Source organism: Protomyctophum parallelum, assembly GCF_964188405.1.
Source record: "Protomyctophum parallelum genome assembly, chromosome: 2".
Taxonomy (NCBI): domain Eukaryota; kingdom Metazoa; phylum Chordata; class Actinopteri; order Myctophiformes; family Myctophidae; genus Protomyctophum; species Protomyctophum parallelum.
Genome location: NC_139699.1, coordinates 32,141,862 through 32,151,861, shown reverse-complemented (window position 1 = coordinate 32,151,861; position 10,000 = coordinate 32,141,862). Strand labels below are relative to the sequence as shown.

General features: G+C 45.2%; 1 protein-coding gene and 1 pseudogene across 3 annotated transcripts in view; one reads left to right on the top strand and one right to left on the bottom strand.

Moving 5' to 3' along the window:
• Positions 1-10,000, bottom strand: part of LOC310854594 (receptor for retinol uptake stra6-like) — a 197,525-nt pseudogene that overhangs the window by 98,279 nt on the left and 89,246 nt on the right. The gene's annotated exons all lie outside the window — the stretch shown is intronic.
• Positions 1-10,000, top strand: part of fbn1 (fibrillin 1) — an 86,547-nt gene that overhangs the window by 57,932 nt on the left and 18,615 nt on the right. For both annotated transcript variants that reach the window (XM_083760088.1, XM_083760089.1), the window contains 14 exons: positions 799-921; positions 1,292-1,414; positions 1,729-1,896; positions 2,604-2,672; positions 2,917-3,042; positions 4,436-4,558; positions 4,702-4,860; positions 5,373-5,444; positions 5,676-5,801; positions 5,996-6,118; positions 8,481-8,606; positions 8,770-8,886; positions 9,078-9,203; positions 9,317-9,436. In XM_083760088.1, coding sequence (XP_083616214.1) covers positions 799-921; positions 1,292-1,414; positions 1,729-1,896; positions 2,604-2,672; positions 2,917-3,042; positions 4,436-4,558; positions 4,702-4,860; positions 5,373-5,444; positions 5,676-5,801; positions 5,996-6,118; positions 8,481-8,606; positions 8,770-8,886; positions 9,078-9,203; positions 9,317-9,436 — 1,701 coding nt within the window. The remainder of the gene's footprint in view (positions 1-798; positions 922-1,291; positions 1,415-1,728; positions 1,897-2,603; positions 2,673-2,916; positions 3,043-4,435; positions 4,559-4,701; positions 4,861-5,372; positions 5,445-5,675; positions 5,802-5,995; positions 6,119-8,480; positions 8,607-8,769; positions 8,887-9,077; positions 9,204-9,316; positions 9,437-10,000) is intronic.

The following is a 10,000-nucleotide window of genomic DNA, read 5'->3' as shown; positions in this document are numbered from 1 at the left end:
AGGGGGGCCGCGCCCCCCGCCCGAAAATTGCGCTGAAAACCTTGAACCGTCCGCCCGCCCCATGGGTCAACCCGCGGGACCTGCGCGCAACGGGTCGGCATGTGCATCACTACTGGGCAGAGAAAGAATCCAACAATGGCTATGTTTTTCATATGAGTTGTGCTGCGGTTTTACTGATGATGATGATGAGGAGTGTGTGTTATGAACACGTTTACTCACTCCCCTGATTGGTCACGGATCAATGCCACGCACTCTCCTGCCAGTCACAACGCTGACTGGAATCCAACCAATCAGCACTGAAGACTGATGTCTGACCTCCTGAAATAACGCTCTCTACTCGGAGTGCCTGCATGCCTTAACTGAGCCGGGAGAGTAATGACTTGTGCAGAGTCTAGATGTGGAAGAGCACAATTTCATAACCTTGGCAGCTCCACCCAGTATAAGTGTGTATATAGCATGCATGTGTGTTTGTGTGTGTGTGTGTGTGTGTGTGTGCGTGTGCGTGTGCGTGTGCGTGTGCGTGTGCGTGTGCGCGTGCGCGTGCGCGTGTGCGTCTGGGTCTGGGTCTGGGTCTAAGTCTGGGCATTCTTTTGCCCCAGAACTGTCAGTCCTTTGCAGAGGTGAGCAGCTTTCACTTCCTATTGCTCTCTGCCAACTTTCCACCTCTGTCTCATGATCCACTAATCCGTCACAGCTGGGATTCTCTCTCGCTCTCTCTCTCTCTCTCTCTCTCTCTCTCTCTCTCTCGCTCACTCTCTCTCGCTCACTCTCTCCCTCTGTCTCGTTTCTCTCTCACAGACATAGATGAGTGTACATTTTCGGATATCTGTGTCAACGGACGGTGCCAGAACATTCCAGGGCTGTTCAGATGTGAATGCAACAGTGGCTACGAGCTGGACAGGAGTGGAGGCAACTGCACAGGTAACGCCATCACTGGTGCTGCAGTTACAATGCTCCCCAAACAGTGGGTCTTTTGTAGTTCTTTTTTTTGTAGTTTTTCAAAACAAAAAAACAACAAAAAAGTTATAAAAAACAAACAAATCAAGATTTTTCCAAAACTTATTTAATAAATAAAAAAATATATAATAAAAGAGTAGTTAAAGAGTGTGAAAGAATGGAACAGTATTTCATATTCGACTCATCTTCACTGACCTGAAGGAGAGGAGATCTTCCTTCTCACCCATTGCTTATGTGGCAAATAAATAATTTCAGTTGCTCTGAATTCTATAGTCCCTCATACATGTGGTTTATGCCATCAATAATAATAACCTGGGGTTTCTTTCTCTTTTAGATGTAAACGAGTGTGCAGATCCTACCATCTGTATAAATGGAGTGTGTGTCAACCTCCCTGGTAGTTACGACTGCAACTGCCCACCAGACTTTGAGCTCAACCCCACCCGCGTGGGCTGTGTGGGTGAGACACAACAATGATTCTATACTTTTGGTAGAGCTGGGCATGGACATAAGTTACTCAATATGAAGAAAACACATCTTGGCAGTGTGCTCCAAGTTATCTCTGTGTGTTTGTGGGTGTGTTTGTGGGTGTGTGTGTGTGTGTGTGTGTGTGTGTGCGTGCGTGCGTGCGTGCGTGCGTGCGTGCGTGCGTGCGTGCGTGCGTGCGTGCGTGCGTGCGTGCGTGCGTGCGTGCGTGCGTGCGTGCGTGCGTGCGTGCGTGCGTGCGTGCGTGCGTGCGTGTGTGTGTGTGTGCGTGCGTGTGCGTGCGTACAGACACTCGCTCTGGAAGCTGCTACCTGGACGTGCGTTCCCGTGGAGACGCGTCAGAGAGCTTGGACTGTTCCAATGAGATCGGCGTGGGCGTGGCCAAGGCATCGTGCTGCTGCTCTCTGGGCCTGGGCTGGGGAACGCCGTGTGAAGCCTGCCCCTATGTCAACTCCAGTGAGTTGGCCTCACACACACACACACACAACAAACATAATCCACTTATAATATTGCATTTTGCTGATTCTGTGTACTACTTTACACTGTACTGTACTGTACTGTATTCTGTGTCACACTGCAGTACCTTCACTGTGCATGGAGAGAGTGTCTGTTGCTCATCATACTGCAGTACCTTCACTGCATGGGGAGAGTGTCTGTTGTTCCTCACACTGCAGTACCTTCACTGCATGGGGAGAGTGTCTGTTGTTCCTCACACTGCAGTACCTTCACTGCATGGGGAGAGTGTCTGTTGTTCCTCACACTGCAGTACCTTCACTGCATGGGGAGAGTGTCTGTTGTTCCTCACACTGCAGTACCTTCACTGCATGGGGAGAGTGTCTGTTGTTCCTCACACTGCAGTACCTTCACTGCATGGGGAGAGTGTCTGTTGTTCCTCACACTGCAGTACCTTCACTGCATGGGGAGAGTGTCTGTTGTTCCTCACACTGCAGTACCTTCACTGCATGGGGAGAGTGTCTGTTGTTCCTCACACTGCAGTACCTTCACTGTGCATGGAGGGAGTGTCTGTTGTTCCTCACACTGCAGTACCTTCACTGTGCATGGAGAGAGTGTCTGTTGCTCATCATAATGCATTTGTGTTCATGTGAAGATGTGTTCATGTGAAGATGTGTTCATGTGAAGATGTGTTGTGTTTTGTCTTCCAGCGGAGTACAGGACTCTATGTCCTGGAGGAGAAGGCTTCAGGCCCAACCCCATCACCGTCATCCTGGAAGGTCAGCACGCCTGTCCTCATGACACTGCCCTGTGCGTGCGTGCGCGCGTGCGTGCGTGCGTGCGCGCGTGTGTGTGTTTGTGTGGGTTCACTGGGTTGTAGTGATGACAACCCTGACTAGGATGTTTATTCTGTGGCATATCACCACAGACACACACACACACACACACACACACACACACACACACACACACACACACACACACACACACACAATTAAGTGTTCCTTTTTCCTCCCAATGCAGACATCAACGAGTGTCAGGAACTGCCAGGTTTGTGTCAGGGAGGACATTGCATCAACACCTTTGGCAGCTTCCAGTGTGAATGTCCAAAGGGCTACGCACTCAATGGCGAAACCCGAGTGTGTGAAGGTACGACATACACACGCACACGTGTACTGTACACATACTCTCACACTACCACACCAACATATACAGGTGACTTCTCCCTCAACTAGCTCTTGCCCCAGGCCATTTAGGAGAGGAAATTGAGTCCAGCCGCTAAGGCCTGTGTTCAGTTAGGACAGATGGAGAATGAGGAAAAAGCAATGAGGAGAGAGAGAGGGAAAGAGAAGGAGAGATATTGGGCTCTGTTGTCCTGTGGCCCCTGCTGCAGCTCATTGTAGCTCAGTATATATCTTCTTCTCCGGTTCCCTGTCTGTTGCTAACCCAACACAGCTCAGTCGGGACAATGAGACAGCTGAGTCTCCTAACTGTGTCCAGAGATGCGTGGCTGTGATGTGGTCATGAGCCTCTCCCCAAGGGCAAGAACACTGAGTCCCCTGAAGACAGGCCAGGGAGGAAGGGAGACAGGCGGTGGGGTGGAATGGGAAAGAACTGGAGCGACGAAGGGGGAGTGACTGTGCGAGAGAATTAGGGCGAGATAAATGAGGAAAAAATGAAGAGAGGACAAGGGTGAAAGAAAACATTTACTGTTTAGGGAGGATGATGAGGGAGAAGACAGAGAGGGTGTGTGTGTGGGGGGGGACAGAACAATGACATGTGGCCCATTTTGATTGGGGGGGTGTTTGTTGGCCGGGAGAACAAAAGCTGATGTCTGCAGTGGAAGCTCCATGGCCGTGCACAGCAGTGGTGGGAAGTACAGTAACTATACACAAGTACTGTACTTAAGTACAAGTTTGAGGTATTTGTACTTGAGTATTACTTTTACTTCCACTACATCTTGGATCGAAATATTGTACTTTTACTCCACTATTTTTTTTTGGAAATCTTTAGTTACTATAGTTACTTTGTAGATTTTGATAGATTAACCAGATTGCATACATTAACCAGTTAAGCCCTATCCAATTTGGTCAGTTGAATATAGCCGATCTACAAGCTCACAATGCATCACGATGCCAAGCAGTGAGCTCGTAGATCTGCTATTTTCGAAGGATTTGTATACATCCTCGTCTCTCTCTTTCTCGGTGTCCTGTACATCTCCACTATCTAGTATTAACAAAGGCATAACATGGCCCAAAGATATCTTAAATAAATCACACTTGTGTGAAATGAGGGGCACTCTTATCATCATTCTTATTGTGTTTTTTTTGCTTGTATATTGTGTTTCTTGCTTGTTTTTGTTTTGCCACTGATCTGTACAGCACTTTGGTCAATCTTGGTTGTTTTAAACGTGCTTATAAATAAAGTTTGATTATGCCATATCATGACATAATTCCGACTTACATTTAAGCAAAAACAAAAAGCATGGCATACATCACATATATAATTTGCCTTTCCTTGTGTCCACTCCCTTTGTGTGCAGATGTGAATGAGTGCGAGCAGCTGGGGATCTGTGGTCCTGGCCAGTGCTACAACACCATAGGGAACTACACCTGCATCTGTCCTGTGGACTACATGCAGGTCAATGGTGGAAACAACTGCATGGGTACGTCTCCACCCTACTGCACCCACACAGTAAGGAGGACATCAAATGGCACTGCTACCATGTTACACTGACACTTCTCCATAATAAGCTCTTCTGATTTTCTCCTCCGTGTTTCTGCGATACACACAAACAAACGTTCACAGACATGAGGAAGAGCCACTGTTACAGGAACTTCTACTCAGACAACAGAACGTGTGACGGAGAGCTGAACTTCAACATGACCAAGAAGATGTGCTGCTGTGCCTACAACATTGGCCGTGCCTGGAATAAGCCATGTGAAAAGTGTCCTGTACCTAGCACCAGTGAGTACACACGCAGACACACACACACACACACACACACACACACACACACACACACACACACACACACACACACACACACACACACACACACACACACACACACACACACACACACATACACACTTGCTACTATCCTCTGTGTACACCTGTAACATTTGCAATAATCAACATTTGTTTATCGACCTACAGTATATGTACTGTACTGTACTGTACTGTACTGTACTGTACTGTACTGTACTGTACTGTACTGTACTGTACTGTACTGTACTGTACTGTACTGTACTGTACTGTACTGTACTGTACTGTACTGCAGGGGTTCTCAACCCGTGGGTCACGACCCCTCAGGGGTGCTATATAAAAGCACTATTATGTCAATGTCACTGTGACAAATTCCTCATGCAAACATACTTACAAAGAAAGAAGAATTCAGATTCTGCCCCGATTCTGATTTGGACTTCAATAAGTAAAGTAACTCTGACAAATGAAATCAATGTGTTGTCTCTTCTCAGATGAGTTTGCCACACTGTGTGGCAGTGGGACACCTGGCTTCTCCATTGACATCTACACAGGACAGGTCATCGGTAAGATCTTATTTAACCACTTCAACCCTGGCATCCCTATCTTGGGCATTTCATTATGGGCAAGAAAAATAAATCAAAGATTTTCCTAAATTAAAAACAATAGTGGAAATATCAGATCTATGAGTTTGTAGATTGGCTGCTTTTGCTATTTTTGAAATAGAGCTTAGGTGTTCAATGTTCTGGTATGAGAGGGAAGTTGTCTTATGTGTTTGTCTCTTCACCGTGTGCTAGATATCGATGAGTGCAGGGAGATTCCCGGGGTGTGTGAAAACGGAGTGTGCATCAACATGATTGGCAGCTTCAGGTGCGAGTGTCCAATAGGCTTCATCTACAATGACAAGCTGCTGATCTGTGAAGGTACGTATGAGCGCACTGACAATGGTTCACAGTATGCTATGATGATGACACAACTTTTTATTTTGGGTCATAATAAATTAGGCCAGTCAAACAAATTAGATCAAGTCAGCTGTTCCATGCTCCCCAGATGCTGTGAGAAATGTATCACAAATGCTGGCTGTCCACAAACGCCTCTTTGTCTGTCCCTCTGTTAGACATCGATGAGTGTCAGAATGGTCCCGTGTGCCAACAGAACGCCGCCTGTGTGAATGTACCAGGGAGCTACCGCTGCGAGTGTAAACCAGGCTACCGGTTCACGCCAACTGGACAATGTTTGGGTAAGGCAGCCTTATAAATACTCTACTTTACTTACATGTGGACTACATGCAGGTCAATGGTGGAAACAACTGCATGGGTACCATGGTTCCCCTTTGGATAAGGCGAATGATACTGACCACGACACTGACCATGATACTGACATGATACTGACCATGATACTGACATGATACTGACATGATACTGACCATGATACTGACCATGATACTGACCATACTGACATATTACTGACCATGATACTGACATGACACTGACATGATACTGACTGTGATCCTGACTATGATCCTGACTATGATACTGACATGATACTGACATGATACTGACATGATACTGACATGATACTGACCATGATACTGACCATGATACTGACCATATTACTGAATGTGATCCTGACCATGATACTGACATGATACTGACCATGATACTGACCATACTGACATATTACTGACCATGATACTGACCATGATACTGACATGATACTGACATGATACTGACCATGATACTGACCATGATACTGACCATGATACTGACATGATAAAGACATGATACTGACCATGATACTGACCATGATACTGACCATACTGACATGATACTGACATGATACTGACATGATACTGACATGATAAAGACCATGATACTGACCATGATACTGACATGATACTGACCATGATACTGACCATGATACTGACCATGATACTGACATGATACTGACCATGATACTGACCATGATACTGACCATGATACTGACATGATACTGACCATGATACTGACATGATACTGACCATGATACTGACCATGATACTGACCATACTGTCATATTACTGACCATGATACTGACATGATATTGACCATGATACTGTCATGATACTGACCATGATACTGACCATGATACTGACATGATACTGACCATACTGACATATTACTGACCATTATACTGTCATGATACTGACCATGATACTGACATGATACTGACCATACTGACATATTACTGACCATGATACTGACATGATACTGACCATGATACTGACCATGATACTGACATGATACTGACATGATACTGACCATGATACTGACCATGATACTGACCATATTACTGACCATGATACTGACCATATTACTGACATGATCGAATGTGCCTCTATATTGGGAAATGAGTGCATAATGCATATAAAGTACTGATAAAATAAATGTAAAAGATAGATTCACAAAGTTTTATATAGTTATAAAATCCCAAGGCACGCCTGGATGGCACACCAGTGCGCAGTAGTTCTGTCTGAGAACTACTCCTCTGGAGATACTTAAAGTATGGGGTAGGTGAGAATACCGTGGAGAACAAGGATGCATCCTGTGGTTCCACCGTTCCAGACGTGTGAGAGGCCTGTAACAGGCTGTTCCTCTGTCTTCCTCCAATGCCTCCTCCTCGCGCTGTCACGCTCAGCCACAAATTGAATAAAAAATTGTTGATCCAAACATTCTTGTCGGTTGCCATGCTCTTGTTAAGTTCTTCGTCCATTATTAGAACAGTCTGGAGAAAGCGCTGTCTGATATTGACCCGCAGGTTTTCAAACCAACATCCTGTTTTGCTTCCTGCTATTATGAGCGTTAAATCCCCCCATGGCAGAGTGTGCCAGGCCAGTAACAACATAACACTATCAGATTTACAGAGGGACAGCAGTGTGTACGAGTCACTGTGTTGATGTTAATGTGGAATTAACTGCAATTAATTGTGTAACAACAACCTCTTTGCTCTGTCTTTCAGTGTTGATTTTGACAGCAAAACTTGATTTAGTTTTATATTATATATATCGTCTTTTGAATAACATTTCATTTAGTTTCTGTCATATTTTAGTCATCTGAAATGTTTTTGTTTTAGTCTAGTTTAAGTCGACTACATATCTTACAATTTTAGTTGTAGGCCTACTAAATGCTACTAAAATCTACTGTTGATTTTGTTGATAAAAATCTATTTTGGCAGGCCTTGATGGCATCGTAATGACTTGATTTTACAGTTTGTTGGTTGCATGCTGAAAATAGCCGATCTACAAGCTCACAACACGTTGCAGCGTGACGCGTTGTGAGGTTGTAGATCGGCTATTTGCAGAGCGCAAGACCAGAGTGCCATCAAACAGCTTGTCGGCTTGTCTTTTCATTTTCTCCCTAACATTATAGTCTAGTTTTTATTTGTTGATAAAATTGTCAATATATTTAGTCTTAGTTTTAGCCTAGTTTTTATTTCCTTTTTATTTCGTTTTCATCAGTGAAAAAAGATAGTCGACGAACATTTGTCACCATAGTATCGACGAAATCAACACTGTTTGGCAGTTAATGTGTAATTAACGTTGTTGTTTTGCTGTGTCTTTGCAGACCGTAACGAGTGCATAGAGAACCCTGGCGTGTGTAACCCTGGCCAGTGCATTGACACACTGGGGAGCTACCGCTGCCTCTGTCCTAACGGCTTCAAAACCACCACGGATCTGTCCATGTGTATCGGTAAGGACATTTTACACTTCATGTATATGCAGATAGCTAAAAGGCACAGATCCCATTTGTAATGTTTCTTTAAAGTTTCACATATATATATACAAGTACTGTATGACTATTATATTATATATATTATTATATTGAAACTGTGACGTCATCCTTGTGGTTTCAGATGTGGATGAATGTGAGAGACATCCATGTGGCAATGGGACCTGCAAGAATACAGTGGGCTCCTACAACTGCCTCTGCTATCCTGGCTACCACAACTCACACAACAACGATTGCATAGGTGTGTATGTACGTGTACGTGTACGTGTACGTGTACGTGTACGTGTACGTGTACGTGTACGTGTACGTGTACGTGTACGTGTGTACGTGTGTACGTGTGTACGTGTGTGCGTGTCTCTGTGACACACAGAGAGAGGGTTTTGAACAACAGTGTGTCCGGTGGTATTCTGTGACATCTTCTTTCTTATTCAGACACTGATGAGTGTGCCACCCAGAGAGGCTTATGTCGGAACGGAAACTGCGTCAACACCCTGGGCACCTTCTTCTGTGTGTGCCGTGACGGCTATGAGCTCACAGCTGACGGCAGAATGTGTGCAGGTAAAGGGACATCACATGAAGGTTTCACTAATCCTGTCATGTGTACATTCCCCCCTCTGATCTTTAATTGTGTGCAATTCATGGATATTTCCCTGCTGTGTTTGTCCTCTCAGATATCAACGAGTGTTCTGTGAATCCTGGAACTTGTGGTGCTGGGACGTGTGTGAACCTGGACGGCTCTTATCGGTGCATCTGTCCTCCTGGCTACTATCTCCATGAAGAGACCTGTGAAGGTAAGGCATACTGACATACTGGAATTCTTTGAGACACACATACGGGTATTTCGGGGCGTATAAGTATTGTTGCAACAACCACAGATGTAGTGACATTTTTAAACGGGACCGCCAGATTTTCTAAACTTTCCGCGATTCTGCCAATAATCCTATTCTTTGAGACACACATCTGACAGTACGTTTTAACAGCGTACGACAGCCAGACGAATTTTCCGGAAGTGCATTATGTGTCAATGGGACCCGGCAAAGTCTACTGGCGATAGAGGCGATAGCAGGTGAACAGGCGATGGTCGAAAAGTGGGCGGAGGAACGTCGGCCGAAAAGATACAAATAATTCATCTTTTGGGCGACGTCGCCCGGCGATAGTGGGTGATTGGGCGATAGCCAATGAAATTCAACGCTCACCGTTGGTCTCTAAGGTCTCCCGCTGTTAAAACGTATTGTCAGTTTTTGCGGGGTCAATCCCTCCCCTCTTCACTCGTTCTAGGATGTATGTGTAGCCAGAAGAATATCTGATCAGTATGTTGTCGCAGTCCTCGGTGTAACTAGTTCATGAGAGGAATT